The sequence below is a fragment of the Coregonus lavaretus genome, assembly GCF_964263955.1.
Source record: "Coregonus lavaretus genome assembly, chromosome: 20".
NCBI classification, from domain to species: Eukaryota; Metazoa; Chordata; class Actinopteri; order Salmoniformes; family Salmonidae; genus Coregonus; species Coregonus lavaretus.
Genome location: NC_140007.1, coordinates 1325834 through 1344628, shown reverse-complemented (window position 1 = coordinate 1344628; position 18795 = coordinate 1325834). Strand labels below are relative to the sequence as shown.

The 18795-nt window shown below is 43.0% G+C and overlaps 1 protein-coding gene across 3 annotated transcripts in view; it reads right to left on the bottom strand.

The window, feature by feature from the left end:
- LOC311147906 (OTU domain-containing protein 5-A) overlaps positions 1-18795 on the bottom strand; it is a 116162-nt gene extending 97367 nt beyond the window's left edge. For 2 of the 3 annotated variants that reach the window (XM_084184743.1, XM_084184744.1), the window contains exon 1: positions 17995-18795. In XM_084184743.1, coding sequence (XP_084040869.1) covers positions 17995-18549 — 555 coding nt within the window. In that variant the 5' untranslated portion in view covers positions 18550-18795. The remainder of the gene's footprint in view (positions 1-17994) is intronic. The other variant, XM_084184745.1, reaches the window with a different exon arrangement.

The following is an 18795-nucleotide window of genomic DNA, read 5'->3' as shown; positions in this document are numbered from 1 at the left end:
ACATGATTCCATGTGTTATTTCATAGTTTTGAAGTCTTCACTAATATTCTACAATGTACAAAATAGTAAAAATAAAGAAAAACCCTGGAATGAGTAGGTAGTGTCCAAACTTTTGACTGGTGAGAATGCTATTCATTGACTACAGCTCAGTGTTCAACACCATAGTGCCCTCAAAGCTCATCACTAAGCTAAGGATCCTGGGACTAAACACCTCCCTCTGCAACTGGATCCTGGACTTCAAGACGGGCCGCCGCCAGGTGGTAAGGGTAGGTCACAACACATCAACCACGCTGATCCTCAACACGGGGGTCCTTCAGGGGTGCATGCTCAGTCCCCTCCTGTACTCCCTGTTCACTCATGACTGCATGGCCAATGTACGACTCCAACACCATCATTAGGTTTGCCGACAACACAACAGTGGTAGGCCTGATAACCGACAACGATGAGACAGCCTATAGGGAGGAGGTCAGAGACCAGGTTGTGTGATGCCAGGATAACAACCTCTCACTCAACGTGATCAAGACAAAGGAGATGATTGTGGACTACAGGAAAAGGATGACCGAGCATGCCCCCATTCTCATCGATGGCGCTGTAGTGGAGCTGGTTGAGAGCTTCAAGTTCCTTGGTGTCCACATCTCCAACAAACTATCATGATCCAAACACACCAAGACAGTTGTGAAGAGGGCACAACAAAGCCTATTCCCCCTCAGGAGACTGAAAAGATTTGGCATGGGTCCTCAGATCCTCAAAAAGTTCTACAGCTGCACCATCGAGACCATCCTGACTGATTGCATCATCGCCTGGTATGGCAACTGCTCGGCCTACGACCGCAAGGCACTACAGAGTGTAGTGCGAACGGCCCAGAACATCACTGGGGCCAACCTTCCTGCCATCCAGGACGTCTATACCAGGTGGTACCAGAGGAAGGCCCTAAGAATTGTCAAAGACTCCAGCCACCCTAGTCATAGACTGTTCTCTCTGCTACCGCATGGCAAGCGGTACAGGAGCGCCAAGTCTAGGTCTAAATGGCTTCTTAACATCTTCTACATGTACATATTACCTCAATTACCTTGACTAACCTGTGCCCACACACATTGACTCTGTACTGGTACCCCCTGTATATAGCCTCACTACTGTTATTTTACTCCTGCTCTTTAATTATTTGTTATTTCTTTAATTTTTTAATTTAAATTTTTTCCATTTTTTTTGTTAACACTTATTTTTCGTAAAACTGCATTGTTGGTTAACGGCTTTGTAAGAAAGCATTTCATGTGACAAATACAATTTAATTTGATTAGAATTTTAAAGAGCTTGAATATTTTTTTTCAATAATAGTGGTCAAATGTGGCACAATACAAGTGTGAAAAGCTCTTAAGAGACTTAAAAAGAAAAACTCACAGCTGTAATCACTGCCAAAGTTGCTTCTACAAAGTAATGACTCAGGGGTCTGAATACTTATCTAAATGAGATACTTATATTTCCTTCTAAAAAAACAGGTTTTCACTTTGTCATTAAGGGGTATTGTGCGTAGAGAAAAAAAATTGGTGAGAGAAAAAAATATATTTAATACATTTAGAAATCATGCTATAACAACAAAATGTGGAATAAGTCAAGGGGTATGAATACTTTCTGAAGGCACTGTAAAACTCCTGATTTAATAAATAGCATTCGGGTTGTTCCTTCAAAATGCAAAAGAAAGACGAATTCGACACCCACCATCTCAGATTATACTGAAATCATTGCTGTAGTTAGAAACAGGTTAGCATTTCTGAAACATTATTTTATTGACATTTTATTTGATCTGAGAAATTAAGTTAATTGAGTGCAAAATAAATTGCCTTTTTAATTTATAGGATTCATATAGGAATAATCTTCAATAAATATAGTACCTACAGTAACATCCGATTTGGACCATATTTCTTGAGACAGCCTATAGAGAGGAAGTCAGACAAATCAATACCATTTGGATACCATTTGATTAGATGTTCAGGAGTCTTATGGCTTGGGGGTAGAAGCTGTTTAGAAGCCTCATGGACCTAGACTTGGCGCTCCGGTACCGCTTGCCGTTCGGTAGCAGAGAGAACAGTCTATGACTAGGGTGGCTAGAGTCTTTGACAATTCTTAGGGCCTTCCTCTGGCACCACCTGGTATAGAGGTCCTGGATGGCAGGAAGCTTGGCCCCAGTGATGTACTGGTCCGTACACACTACTCTCTGTACTGGCTTGCGGTCGGAGGCTGAGCAGTTGCCATACCAGGCAGTGATGCAACCAGTCAGGATGCTCTCGATGGTGCAGCTGTAGAACCTTTTGAGGATCTGAGGACCCATGCCAAATCTTTTCAGTCTCCTTAGGGGGAATAGGTTTTGTCGTGCCCTCTTCACGACTGTCTTGGTGTGCATGGAACATTATAGTTTGTTGGTGATGTGGACACCAAGGAACTTGAAGCTCTCAACCAGCTCCAATACAGCACCGTCGATGAGAATGGGGGTGTGCTCGGTCCTCTTCATTTTTCCTGTAGTCCACAATCATCTCCTTTGTCTTGATCACGTTGAGGGAGAGGTTGTTGTCCTGGCATCACACGGCCAGGTCTCTGACCTCCTCCCTATAGGCTGTCTCGTCGTTGTCGGTGATCAGGCCTACCACTGTTGTGTCATCGGCAAACGTAATGATGGTGTTGGAGTCGTGCCTGGCCATGCAATCATGAGTGAACAGGGAGTACAGGAGGGGACTGAGCATGCACCCCTGAGGGACCCCCGTGTTGAGGATCAGCGTGGTTGATGTGTTGTGAACTACCCTTACCACCTGGGGGTCGGCCAGTCAGGAAGTCCAGGATCCAGTTGCAGAGGGAGGTGTTTAGTCACAGGGTCCTTAGATTAGTGATGAGCTTTGAGGGCACTATGGTGTTGAACGCTGAGCTGCAGTCAATGAATAGCATTCTCACATAGTTGTTCCTTTTGTCCAGGTGTGAAAGGGCAGTGTGGAGCGCAATAGAGATCGCATCATCTGTGGATCTGTTGGGGTGGTAAGCAAATTAGAGTGGGTCTAGGGTTTCTGGGATAATGGTGTTGATGTGAGCCATGACCAGCCTTTCAAAGCACTTCATGGCTACAGACGTGAGTGCTACGGGTCTGTAGTCATTTAGGCAGGTTACCTTAGTGTTCTTTGGCACAGGGACTATTGTGGTCTGCTTGAAACATGTTGGAATTACAGACTCAGTCAGGGACAGGTTGAAAAATGTCAGTGAAGACACTTGCCAGTTGGTCAGCACATGCTGGTAATCTGTCTAGCCCTGCGGCCTTGTGAATGTTGACCAGTTTAAAGGTCTTACTCACATCGGCTCCGGAGAGCGTGATCACACAGTCGTCCGGAACAGCTGATGCTCTCATGCATGTTTCAGTGTTACTTGCCTCGAAGCGAGCATAGAAGTAATTTAGCTCATCTGGTAGGCTCGTGTCACTGGGCAGCTTGCGGCTGTGCTTCCCTTTGTAGTCTGTAATAGTTTGCAAGCCCTGCCACATCCGAAGAGCGTCGGAGCCGGTGTAATTCGATTCGATCTGAGTCCTGTATTGACGCGTTGCCTGTTTGTTGGTTAGTCGGAGGGCATAGTGGGATTTCTTATAAGCTTCCAGGTTAGAGTACAGCTCCTTGAAAGGGGCAGCTCTACCCTTTAGCTCAGTGTGGATGTTGCCTGTAATCCATGGCTTCTGGTTGGGGGTACGTACAGTCACTGTGGGGATACGTACAGTCACTGTGGGGATGACGACATCGATGCACTTATTGATGAAGCCAGTGACGGATGTGGGGTACTCCTCAATGCCATCGGAAGAATCCCGGAACATATTCCAGTCTGTGCTAGCAAAACAGTCCTGTAGCTTAGCATCTGCTTCATCTGACCACTTTTTTATTGACCGAGTAACTGGTGCTTCCTGCTTCAGTTTTTGCTTGTAAGCAGGAATCAGGAGGATATAATTATGGTCAGATTTGCCAAATGGAGGGCGAGGGAGAGCTTTGTACGTGTCTGTGTATGGAGTAAAGGTGGTCTATAGTTTTTTTCCCTCTGGTTGCACATTTATTAACATGCTGGTAGAAATTTGGTAAAACAGATTTAAGTTTCCCTGCATTAAAGTCCCCGGCCACTAGGAGCGCCACCTCTGGATGAGAGTTTTCCTGTTTGCTTATGGCCGTATACAGTTCATTGAGTGTGGTCTTAGTGCCAGCATCGGTTTGTGGTGGTAAATAGACAGCTACGAAGAATATTGATGAAAACTATCTTGGAAGATAGTGTGGTCTACAGCTTATCATGAGATACTCTACCTCAGGCGAGCAAAACCTCGAGACTTCCTTAGATATCGTGCACCAGCTGTTGTTTACAAATAGACACAGACCTCCACCCCTTGTCTTACCAGAAGCTGCTGTTCTATCTTGCCGATACAGTGTATAACCCGCCAGCTGTATGTTATTCATGTCGTCAGTCAGCCACGACTCAGTGAAACATAAGATATTTCAGTTTTTAATGTCCCGTTGGTAGGATATACGTGGTTGTAGTTCATCCACTTTATTATCAAGTGATTGTAAATTGGCCAATAGTATCGATGGTAAAGGCAGATTAGCCACTCGTCGCCGGCTCCTTACCAGCACCCCGATATCTCCTTTTCTTTCTACTGCGAATGACGGGGATGAGGGCCCTGTCGGATGTCTGGAGCAAATCCTTCTCGTCCGACTCATTAAATAATTTTTTCTGGTCCTGTTCAAGGTGAGTAATAGCTGTTCTGATGTCCAGAAGCTCTTTCCGGTCATAAGAGACGGTAGCAGCAACATTATGTAGAATATAAGTTATAAACAATGTGAAAAAACACACAAAATAGCACGGTTGGTTAAGAGTCCATAAAACGGCAGCCATCCCCTCCGGCAGTGTGGTGCCAGGACAACATCTCTCCCTCAACGTGAGCAAGACAAAGGAGCTGACCATGGTCTACAGCAAAAGGAAGGGCCGAACAGGCCCCCATTAACATCGACGGGGCTGCAGTGGAGCAGGCCGTGAGTTAAGTTTCTCTGTGTCCACATCAACAAGCTATCATGGTCCAAACACTCCAAAACAGTCGTGAAGAGGGCACGACAAAACCTTTTCTCACTCAGGAGACTGAAAAGATTTGGCATGGGTCCCCAAGATCCTCAAAACGTTCTACAGCTGCACCATCGAGACCATCCTGACAGGTTGCATCACCGCCTGGTATGGCAACTGCTCGGCATCTGACCTTAAGACGCTACAGAGGGTAGTGCGTACGGACCAGTACATCATTGGGGCCAAGCTTCCTGCCATCCAGGATCTATATACTACGCGGTGTCAGAGGAAGGCCCAACAAATTGTCAAAGACTCCAGTCACCAAAGTCATAGACTGTTCTCTCTGCTACCGCACGGCAAGCGGTACCGGAGTGCCAAGTCTAGGTCCAAAAGGCTCCTTAACATCTTCTACCCCCAAGCCATAAGACTGTTGAACAATTCATTAAATGGCCACCCGGACTATTTACATTGACCCTCCCCCCATTTTTTTTTTTACACTGCTGCTACTCGCTGTGTATTATCTATGAATAGTCACTTTACCCCTACCTACATGTACAAATTACCTCAACTATCCTGTACCCCCGCACATATATACATACACTGCTCAAAAAAATAAAGGGAACACTTAAACAACACAATGTAACTCCAAGTCAATCACACTTCTGTGAAAGCAAACTGTCCACTTAGGAAGCAACACTGATTGACAATAAATGTCACATGCTGTTGTGCAAATGGAATAGACAACAGGTGGAAATTATAGGCAATTAGCAAGACACCCCCAATAAAGGACTGGTTTTGCAAGTGGTGACCACAGACAACTTATCAGTTCCTATGCTTCCTGGCTGATGTTTTGGTCACTTTTGAATGCTGGCGGTGCTTTCACTCTAGTGGTAGCATGAGACGGAGTCTACAACCCACACAAGTGGCTCAGGTAGTGCAGCTCATCCAGGATGGCACATCAATGCGAGCTGTGGCAAGAAGGTTTGCTGTGTCTGTCAGCGTAGTGTCCAGAGCATGGAGGCGCTACCAGGAGACAGGCCAGTACATCAGGAGACGTGGAGGAGGCACTAGGAGGGCAACAACCCAGCAGCAGGACTGCTACCTCCGCCTTTGTGCAAGGAGGAGCAGGAGGAGCACTGCCAGAGCCCTGCAAAATGATCTCCAGCAGGCCACAAACGTGCATGTGTCTGCTCAAACGGTCAGAAACAGACTCCATGAGGGTGGTATGAGGGCCCGACGTCCACAGGTGGGGGTTGGGCTTACAGCCCAACACCGTGCAGGACATTTGGAATTTGCCAGAGAACACCAAGATTGGCAAATTCGCCACTGGTGCCTTGTGCTCTTCACAGATGAAAGCAGGTTCACACTGAGCACGTGACAGAGTCTGGAGACGCCGTGGAGAACGTTCTGCTGCCTGCAACATCCTCCAGCATGACCGGTTTGGCAGTGGGTCAGTCATGGTGTGGGGTGGCATTTCTTTGGGGGGCCGCACAGCCCTCCATGTGCTCGCCAGAGGTAGCCTGACTGCCATTAGGTACCGAGATGAGATCCTCAGACCCCTTGTGAGACCATATGCTGGTGCGGTTGGCCCTGGGTTCCTCCTAATACAAGACAATGCTAGACCTCATGTGGCTGGAGGGTGTCAGCAGTTCCTGCAAGAGGAAGGCATTGATGCTATGGACTGGCCCGCCCGTTCCCCAGACCTGAATCCAATTGAGCACATCTGGGACATCATGTCTCGCTCCATCCACCAACACCACGTTGGCGGATGCTTTAGTCCAGGTCTGTGGAGGAGATCCCTCAGGAGACCACCCGCCACCTCATCAGGAGCATGCCCAGGCGTTGTAGGGAGGTCATACAGGCACGTGGAGGCCACACACACTACTGAGCCTCATTTTGACTTGTTTTAAGGACATTACATCAAAGTTGGATCAGCCTGTAGTGTGGTTTTCCACATTCATTTTGAGGGTGACTCCAAATCCAGACCTCCATGGGTTGATACATTTGATTTCCATTGATCATTTTTGTGTGATATTGATGTCAGCACATTCAACTATGTAAAGAAAAAAGTATTTAATGAGATTATTTCATTTATTCAGATCTAGGGTGTGTTATTTTAGTGTTCCCTTTATTTTTTTGAGCAGTGTATATATATATACACAGTGGGGAGGACAAGTATTTTATACACTGCTGATTTTGCAGGTTTTCCTACTTACTAAGCATGTAGAGGTCTGTAATTTTTATCATAGGTACATTTCAACTGTGAGACGGAATCTAAAACAAAAATCCAGAAATCATATTGTATGATTTTTAAGTAATTAATTTGCATTTTATTACATGACATAAGTATTTGATACATCAGAAAAGCAGAACTTAATACTTGGTACAGAAACTTTTGTTTGCAATTACAGAGATCATACGTTTCCTGTAGGTCTTGACCAGGTTTGCACACACTGCAGCAGGGATTTTGGCCACCTCCTCCATACAGACCTTCTCCAGATCCTTCAGGTTTTGGGGCTGTCGCTGGGCAATACGGACTTTCAGCTCCCTCCAAATTTTTTCTATTGGGTTCAGGTCTGGAAACTGGCTAGGCCACTCCAGGACCTTGAGATGCTTCTTACGGAGCCACTCCTTAGTTGCCCTGGCTGTGTGTTTCGGGTCGTTGTCATGCTGGAAGACCCAGCCACGACCCATCTTCAATGCTCTTACTGAGGGAAGGAGGATGTTGGCCAAGATCTCGCGATACATGGCCCCATCCATCCACCCCTCAATACGGTGCAGTCGTCCTGTCCCCTTCGCAGAAAAGCATCCCCAAAGAATGATGTTTCCACCTCCATGCTTCACGGTTGGGATGGTGTTCTTGGGGTTATCATTCTTCTTCCTCCAAACACGGCGAGTGGAGTTTAGACCAAAAAGCTCTATTTTTGTCTCATCAGACAACATGACCTTCTCCCATTCCTCCTCTGGATCATCCAGATGGTCATTGGCAAACTTCAGACGGGCCTGGACATGCGCTGGCTTGAGCAGGGGGACCTTGCGTGCGCTGCAGGATTTTAATCCATGACGGCGTAGTGTGTTACTAATGGTTTTCTTTGAGACTGTGGTCTCAGCTCTCTTCAGGTCATTGACCAGGTCCTGCCGTGTAGTTCTGGTTTGATCCCTCACCTTCCTCATGATCATTGATGCCCCACGAGGTGAGATCTTGCATGGAGCCCCAGACCGAGGGTGATTGACCGTCATCTTGAACTTCTTCCATTTTCTAATAATTGCGCCAACAGTTGTTGCCTTCTCACCAAGCTGCTCGCCCATTGTCCTGTAGCCCATCCCAGACTTGTGCAGGTCTACAATTTTATCCCTGATGTCCTTACACAGCTCTCTGGTCTTAGTCATTGTGGAGAGGTTGGAGTCTGTTTGATTGAGTGTGTGGACAGGTGTCTTTTATACAGGTAACGAGTTCAAACAGGTGCAGTTAATACAGGTAATAAGTGGAGAACAGGAGGGCTTCTTAAAGAAAAACTAACAGTTCTGTGAGAGACGGAATTCTTACTGGTTGGTAGGTGATCAAATACTTATGTCATGCAATAAAATGCAAATTAATTACTTAAATCATACAATGTGATTTTCTGGATTTTTGTTTTAGATTCCGTCTCTCACAGTTGAAGTGTACCTATGATAAAAATTACAGACCTCTACATGCTTTGTAAGTAGGAAAACCTGCAAAATCGGCAGTGTATCAAATACTTGTTCTCCCCACTGTATATATATATTTTACTTTAGTTTATTTAGTTAATATTTTCGTAACTATTTATTGAACTGCATTGTTGGTTAAGGGCTTATAAGTTAGCATTTCAGCGCATGTGACAAATACAATTGTATTTTATTTGAGTAAGAAATGAGGAATCCAATAAAATTATAAAAAGCCACCCACGGACCCCAACGTCATGAGTTGGGATTATGGTTAATTGTTTAGCTAGCTAGCTAACATTAGCTCGCTGGCTCGCTAGCTAACGTTACGTGTATGATCTTATTATTCGTATCTCAGAGCCATTTGCTTGGCTAGTTATAGCCTACTGTTAGCAAGCTAATATTGAACCTGGTTGGTTAGCTACCTGCAGATTCATACAGGGTAGTAACGTCATGAGTTGGGATTATGGTTAATTGTTTACCTAGCTAGCTAGCTACATGTCTTAACAAAATACTGCAAGTAACCATTTCGGGTGCGTTCGTAAATTCAATCTGAGAATGCCAGAGCGCAGAATAACTGATGAATTTACGAACGTACAACACCTGTTGTATATGGCCGGTGTCAGTAAACGTCGGCAAAAAAGCGTAATTTAATTGTTGCTAGCAGCACAGTTACAGTCGCCAACACTCTAGATAACTTGAAAACAGCCTAACCAGCTCTGCTAGGGCAAGTAAAATGGTAAGTGGGGCTGGTTAGGCTGTTTTCATGTCATCCAGAGGTAAACAATTAACCATAATCCCAATTTTGTGTCTGGAAGTAGCTAGCAAGCTAGCCAATGTTAGCCAGTTAGCTTGGGTGCTTTACTGCCATTGTGAGGTCAGAACACTCAGATCAACCCTATTCATCGGCCAGAGCGTCAAGTGTGCGCTCTAAACGCTCCAACAGCGAAACGAGATGGATGGGGCTAAAGCTTAAGAGGGTGTGAACAATGCTGAATGGGTGTAGACAAAGAAGAGCTCTTCAGTAGGTACCAAAAACATTCAAAGGCCATTTTCTCAAAAGTGAGTTTACAAGTTTATCAACTTTCAAAGCAGAATTACTTTCCCATTGTTCCCTTAAATGCAGTGTATGATATACAATTTTGTAGCTCTGTGTCTCTGCTTTTATCCAATGTAAAAAACACAATGTCAAATGTTGCTACATAAGACAGAAATCAAGGCGGTCGGTCACAAATGTTAAGGGCACTATGGTGAATTAAGACAATCAGAAATAGTATCAGATCCACAAATGGGCACATTAATAGGTCTACATTTCCACACAGGCCAGGTTGACTAGTTCTACTTCTATATGCTTCATCCGGTGCTTGTCCTTACTCAAGATTTTGACATGAGCACTGATTTCATAAATCAAAAATGGAATTAAATAAACCAACACTTTTTTTTCTTCACAAGTGTAGCCTAGGTTGTGTGCTCTGCAAACAACGTGTTCACTCCTACAATGACAAGGGTAAGACTGTAATAAGAATATATTGAATGCATTAACAGCAACTACCGTAACCAAACAAACATTATAGATTAGAAATTATTACATTTTAGTCATTTATGGGAAATAACGGCCTCCACAATGGATTAGTGGCATAATTTAAAAAATATATATTTGCCACTGTTTGACTAAAATAATCTCGGTCAACCAACAGCCTATCGACCAAATAATCGACCAGACGACTAAATGGTGGTCAGCATAATATATATATATATATATATATATATATATATATATATATATATATATATATATATATATATATATATATATATATATATATATATATATATATATATATATATATATATATATATATATATATATATATATATATATATATATATATATATATATATATATATATATATATATACACACAGTGCATTCGGAAAATATTCAGACCCCTTGACTTTTTCCACATTTTGATAAATTACAACCTTATTCTAAAATTGATTAAATTGTTTTTTCCCCTCATCAATCTACACATAATACCCCATAATGACAAAGCAAAAGCATTTATTTATTGTTTAATCACAAAAACAAATGGAAATGTACGTACAGTTGAAGTCGGAAGTTTACATACACTTACGTTGGAGTCATTAAAACCCGTTTTTCAACCACACATTTCTTGTTAACAAACTATAGTTTTGGCAAGTCAGTTAGGACATCTACTTTGTGCATGACACAAGTAATTTTTCCAACAATTGTTTACAGACAGATTATTTCACTTATAATTCACTGTATCACAATTCCAGTGGGTCAGAAGTTGACTGTGCCATTAAACAGCTTGGAAAATTCCAGAAAATTATGTCATGGCTTTAGAAGCTACTGATAGGCTAATTTACATAATTTGAGTCAATTGGAGGTGTACCTGTGGATGTATTTCAAGGCCTACCTTCAAACTCAGTGCCTCTTTGCTTGACATCATGGGAAAATCAAAAGAAATCAGCCAAGACCTCAGAAAAAAGCTTGTAGACCTCCATAAGTCTGGTTCATCCTTGGGAGCAATTTCCAAACGCCTGAAGGTACCACGTTCATCTGTACAAACAATAGTACGCAAGTATAAACACCATGGGACCAAGCAGCCGTCATACCTCTCAGGAAGGAGACGCTTTCTGTCTCCTAGAGATGAACGTACTTTGGTGCGAAAAGTGCAACTCAATCCCAGAACAGCAGCAAAAGACCTTGTAAAGATGCTGGAGGAAAATGGTACAAAAGTATCTATATCCACAGTAAAACGAGTCCTATATCGACATAACCTGAAAGGCCGCTCAGCAAAGAAGAAGCCACTACTCCAAAACCGCCATAAAATAGCCAGACTACGGTTTGTAACTGCACATGGGGACATAGATCATACTTTTGGGAGAAATGTCCTCAAGTCTGATGAAACAAAAATAGGACTGTTTGGCCATAATGACCATCGTTATGTTTGGAGAAAAAAGGGGAAGGCTTGCAAGCCGAAGAACACCATCCCAACCGTGAAGCACGGGGGTGGCAGCATCATGCTGTACAAGTGCTTTGCTGCAGGAGGGACTGGTGCACTTCACAAAATAGATGGCATCATGAGGAAGGAAAATTATGTGGATATATTGAAGCAACATCTCAAGACATCAGTCAGGAAGTTAAAGCTTGGTCGTAAATGGGTCTTCCAAATGGACAATGACCCCAAGCATACTTCCAACGTTGTCACAAAATGGCTTAAGGACAACAAAGTCAAGGTATTGGAGTGGCCATCACAAAGCTTTGACCTCAATCCTATAGAAAATGTGTGGGCAGAACTGAAAAAGCGTGTGCGAGCAAGGAGGCCTACAAACCTGACTCAGTTATACCAGCTCGGTCAGGAGGAATGGGCAAAAATCCACCCAACTTATTGTGGTACCCGAAACGTTTGACCAAAGTTAAACAATTTAAAGGCAATGCTATCAAATACTAATTGAGTGTACAGTGAGGGAAAAAAGTATTTGATCCCCTGCTGATTTTGTACCTTTGCCCACTGACAAAGACATGATCAGTCTATAATTTTAATGGTAGGTTTATTTGAACAGTGAGAGACAGAATAACAAAAAAATCCAGAAAAACGCATGTAAGAAATGTTATAAATATATTAGCATTTTAATGAGGGAAGTAAGTATTTAACCCCTCTGCAAAACATGACAGACATTTCTTGAAGTTGGCCACCAGGTTTGCACACATCTCAGGAGGGATTTTGTTCCACTCCTCTTTGCAGATCTTCTCCAAGTCATTAAGGTTTCGAGGCTCACGTTTGGCAACTCGAATCTTCAGCTCCCTCCACAGATTTTCTATGGGATTAAGGTCTGGAGACTGGCTAGGCCACTCCAGGACCTTAATCTACTTCTTCTTGAGCCACTCCTTTGTTGTCTTGGCCATGTGTTTTTGGTCATTGTCATGCTGGAATACCCATCCACTATCCATTTTCAATGCCCTGGCTGAGGGAAGGAGGTTCTCACCCTGGCCACGTCCATCATCCCTTTGATGCGGTGAAGTTGTCCTGTCCCCTTAGCAGAACACCCCCAAAGCATAATGTTTCCACCTCCATGTTTGACGGTGGGGATGGTGTTCTTGGAGTCATAGGCAGCATTCCTCCTCCTCCTCCAAATACGGCGAGTTGAGATGATGCCAAAGAGCTCAATTTTGGTCTCATCTGACCACAACACTTTCACCCAGTTCTCCTCTGAATCATTCAGATGTTCATTGGCAAACTTCAGACGGCCCTGTATATGTGCTTTCTTGAGCAGGGGGACCTAGCGGGCGCTGCAGAATTTCAGTCCTTCACGGCGTAGTGTGTTACCAGTTGTTTTCTTGGTGACTATGGTCCCAGCTGCCTTGAGATCATTGACAAGATCCTTCCGTGTAGTTCTGGGCTGATTCCTCACCGTTCTCATGATCATTGCAACTCCACGAGGGCAGATCTTGCATGGAGCCCCAGGCCGAGGGAGATTGACAGTTCTTTTGCGTTTCTTCCATTTGCGAATAATCGCACCAACTGTTGTCACCTTCTCACCAAGCTGCTTGGTGAGAAGGTGGGTCTTGTAGCCCATTCCAGCCTTGTGTAGGTCTACAATCTTGTCCCTGACATCCTAGGAGAGCTCTTTGGTCTTGGCCATGGTGGAGAGTTTGGAATCTGACTGATTGATTGCTTCTGTGGACAGGTGTCTTTTATACAGGTAACAAACTGAGATTAGGAGCACTCCCTTAAAGAGTGTGCTCCTAATCTCAGCTCGTTACCTGTATAAAAGACACCTGGGAGCCAGAAATCTTTCTGATTGAGAGGGGGTCAAATACTTATTTCCCTCATTAAAATGCAAATCAATTTAATAACATTTTTTAATGTGTTTTTCTGGATTTTTTGGTTGTTATTCTGTCTCTCACTGTTCATATAAACCTACCATTAAAATTATAGACTGATCATTTCTTTGTCAGTGGGCAAACGTACAAAATCAGCAGGGGATCAAATACTTTTTTTCCCCTCACAGTATGTAAACTTCTGACCCACTGGGAATGTGATGAAAGAAATAAAAGCTGAAATAAATCATTCTCTCTACTATTATTCTAACATTTCACATTCTTAAAATAAAGTGGTGATCCTAACTGACCTAAGACAGGGAATTTTTGCTAGGAATAAATGTCAGGAATTGTGAAAAACTGAGTTTAAATGTATTTGGCTATGGTGTATGTAAACTTCCGACTTCAACTGTAAGTATTGAAATATAGTTATGGTATTAAGACAAACCGGATGCGCTCTTAGGCCTCCAGCTCAATGGTGGTGATACAAGGCTGCTAAACTAAGCCTATTAATGATAATGAAATTACTTATTATTATTATAAAGATCATAATAATAATAATAATAATAATAATAATAGTAATAATAACAATAAGAAGGAGATCAAGCAAAAGGGAGGGTTATTATTATAATAAATATAATTTCTGACAAATTGGTAAACAACACTAAATAAATTATAAATAATACCTGAGGCTGTTCTAACGAAAAAAAAAGTGTAAAGCCTTTTTCACAGCATAGCAAAGATTAAAAACTGCCGAATTTGTGAAATTGTTTATCCGACATGTGGTTTCGTGAGGCTTCGTGCTCACGGAATCAGTAGGCTATTAAACAAACACTCAAGCAGGCAACAGACGCAGGATCCTTCTTATTTCTGTAGCTATATATGGATGATTTACAAAGCCAGGCACATGTAACACTTAGGCTATTGATTATAGACTTAATTAAGTTGGGGCTTCCTCTATCTTTACTAATGACATGCCTGGCTTTGAGTAAAGCCAGTGTGTCTATGTATGCGGATGGCTCAACACTATACATGTCAGCTACTACAGCGACTGAAATGACTTCAACACTTAACAAAGAGTTGCAGTTAGTTTCAGAGTGGGTGGCAAGGAGTAAATTAGTCCTAAATATTTATAAATCTAAAAGCATTGTATTTGGGACAAATCATTCACTAAACCCTAAACCTCAACTAACTCTTGTAATAAATAATGTGGAAATTTAGCAAGTTGAGATGACTAAATTGCTTGGAGTAACCCTGGATTGTAAACTGTCATGGTCAAAACGCTGCTCTACCTTCTTAACAGCACTATCAACAAGGCAGGTCCTACAGGCCCTAGTTGTCACACCTGGACTACTGTTCAGTCGTGTGGTCAGGTGCCACAAAAAAGGACTTAGGAAAATTGCAATTGGCTCAGAACTGGCCCTTGGATGTACACAGAGAGCTAATATTAATAATACGCATGTTAATCTCTGCTTGCTCAAAGTGGAGGAGAGATTGACTTCATCACTACTTGTATTTATGAGAGGTATTGACATGTTGAATGCAGCGAGCTGTCTGTTTGAACTACTGGTGCACAGCTCGGACACCCATGCATACCCCAGAAGACATGCCACCAGAAGTCTCTTCACAGTCCCCAAATTCAGAACAGACTATGGGAGGCGCACAGTACTACATAGAGCCATGACTACAAGGAACTCTATTCCACATCAAGTAAATGATGCAAGTAGTAACATTTTATTTTGAAAAAAAACAACATAAAAAACACCTGATGGAACAGCGGGGGACTGTGAAGCAACACAAACATAGGCACATGGATTTTGTACTGTAGATATGTGGCAGTGGTGGACTTATCCTGAATGTTGCAGCCCGTCTAGTGTTCGACCTTCCCAAGTTCTCTCATGTCACCCCGCTCCTCCGCACACTCCACTGGCTTCCAATTGACACTCGCATCTACTACAAGACCATGGTGCTTGCCTACGGAGCTGTGAGGGGAACGGCACCTCCTTACCTTCAGGCTCTGATCAGACCCTATATCCAAACGAGGGCACTACATTCATCCACCTCTGGCCTGCTAGCACCCCTACCTCTACGGAAGCACAGTTCCCGCTCAGCCCAGTCAAAGCCATTTGCTGCTCTGGCACCCCAATGGTGGAACAAGCTCCCCCATGACGCCAGGACAGCAGAGTCACTGACCACCTTCCGGAGACACTTGAAACCCTACCTCTTTAAGGAATACCTGGAATAGTATAAAGTAATCCTTCTACCCCCCACATAAAAAAAAAGTGGTTGTCCCACTGGCTATCATAAGTTGAATGCACCAATTTTTAAGTCGCTCTGGATAAGAGCATCTGCTTAATGATGTAAATGTAAATGTAAATGAGTAGGGGCCTGAGGGCACACAGTGTGTTGTGAAATCTGTGAATGTATTGTAATGTTTTAAAAATTGTATGAACTGCCTTAATTTTGCTGGACCCCAGGAAGAGTAGCTGCTGCCTTGGCAGCAGCTAACGGGGATCCATAATAAATAAAAATACAAATACTCACTTTTCTTCGACAATTAAGGCAAGGGCTGATTTCTCATCTCCTAACTACGCTGTTGCCTCTGCCACATTGTTCTCAAAACCAATATGCTGGTTAACTTTGCTATTAAGCACATAGCATCATGGTCTAAGAAAAGTAGCCAACTCAACAGCGCACTGATGTGTTTCAGAACTGCGGACATCGACCACTCTCCAACATGGGAGAATGCACATTTGATATATAATAATAGTATTTTTATTTGTATTGCACCATGGTTCTTACATAATATAACCATATACCATTTCAGTAGCACGTCTTAGACTGATAGACTGATACTACTGCTCGACTAAAGAAATCTCAGTCGACCAATATGCGTATCGACCAAACAATCGACCAGTCGACTAAATGGGGTCAGCCCTACTCTCAAGCAAACGTTCATATTGATAAATCTCACATTTCGCGTGGAAATGATCCCATGCATGGTTAAAGCACAGATTTTTGACTACGCATGATTGATAAATGAGGCCCCAGAAACATTGAATCCTGTTTATGGTTAACAGAGACCTGGGTGGAGAAAGCAAAGAACTAGTGACATTCAACACAAGTACCTTTACCCACTACTCCCAAACTGGTAATTTCTGGAATACCCATTTAAAACAAAAAGCTACAGTACCAGTCAAAAGTTTGGACACACCTACTCATTCCAGGGTTTTTCTTTATTTTTACTATTTTCTACATTGTAGCATGGAAGCTAGTGACGACCAGTAGCAAACGGTTCAAAGACTAAATGTTCTCCCACATGATTTGACCCACATGTATCACCATATATTGTCCATGAAAATATTGTTTTTTAAGCAAAAGAAAGCAATACCAGCAGCACATACAGTACCAGTCAAGTTTGGACACACCTACTCATTCCAGGGTTTTTCTTTATTTTTACTATTTTCTACATTGTAGAATAATATTGAAGACATCAAAACTATGAAATAACAGATATGGAATCATGTAGTAACCAAAAAAAGTGTTCAACAAATCAAAATAGGTGAAGCTGGTTGAGAGAATGCCAAGAGTGTGCAAAGCTGTCATCAAGGCAAAGGGTGCCTACTTTGAAGAATCTCAAATATAAAATATATTTTGATTTGTTTAATACTTTTTTGGTTACTACATGATTCCATATCTGTTATTTCATAGTTTTGATGTCTTCAGTATTATTCTACAATGTAGAAAATAGTAAAAAAATAAAGAAAAACCCTGGAATGAGTAGGTGTGTCCAAACTTGACTGGTACTGTATGTGCTGCTGGTATTGCTTTCTTTTGCTTAAAAAACTATATTTTCATGGACCATATATGGTGATACATGTGGGTCAAATCATGTGGGAGAACATTTTGTCTTTGAACCGTTTGCTACTGGTCATCACTAGCTTCCACAGACACAAAGTCATAATTATGGATAAACCCCGCCCATTTATAAAAAAAATCAAATTAATCTTAACATTTTAAACACCTTAACCACACCGCTAAACTTATGCATAACCCTAACCTTAAATTAAGAACAAAATGCTCATGTTTTACTTTCTGTTTGTGGAACCTTTAAATTAAGAACAAAATGTTCCTTTTTTACTTCGTGGCTGTGGAATCTGACTTTGTGGATGTGGAACCTGACTTTGTGGATGTGGAATCTGACTTTGTGGATGTGGAATCTGACTGTGGCTATAGAAGCTGGTGGAAACCTTTGCTACTCACCTGAAAAATATAAATAATGACGACTCGTAATTACATTCTGACTTGTAAAGGGATGTTCAGGCATGCTGAGCCTACTTGTTAGAGAGGAGTCTTTCACTCTAGGATTCTAAAAGAGGCTACATTTTACAAAGGTTTACCTGCTCCACTGTGGCTGGGTCCTCAGACTGCAGTCTCGAAGCATTCTCGTACTCATCTTCACTGTTGTAACCTGCACCTTCCTCCGAATCAGCACTGGGACCTCCGCCGCCACCTCCACCTCCGCCGGGTGTTCCACCACCAGCCACACCAGAGCAGGTTGCTTGTCGTCGCCTTTTACTCAGACCAGGCCCCGAACAGCAACTTCCAATTCCTCCACCACAGCCAACGCTGCCTGACAGTTCTCCGCGTGTCCCAGCAACGCATTGTATTCCTCCAGTCCCATTCCCATCCCCAGGTCCAACAGGAGAGCCTGAACCCACGGGAGGAGGAGAGGCCTGCTGCGGCCGAGAGCTAGCCTCGTTCCGTCTATCTTCCCTTGCCGAAGTTGGCGCGGCTTGATACGACCATGGCGGCGGCGAGGCCCTTGGTCTTGTACCTGTACGACCTCCGTGAGGATGTTGATGTGTGTCAGAGCCACTTCTTCTGTCAGTTTCGTCCGGGTGGTCCGAAACACCGACACTGGCGTTTGGCTTCTTTTTTGGAAGAATCGTCATGGTTGTCTGTTAGGGAGGGGGTAAAAGGGGTGACGATTCTTCCTTTCCAGAATGTAGTACGCCTACTTTGCCGTTTGGGACGTCCGTTTTTGTGCAATATTCGACCTTAAACACGTACGTGACAAAATATATCAATATAATCTGTTATTGGCTTTGTTTTCTGGGGATACGCGAACAAAAACAAACCTTCTCCCTCTTCCCGTCCTCCAAGCTCTCCAGTCCCCCACAAAAAATCAACACAGACCT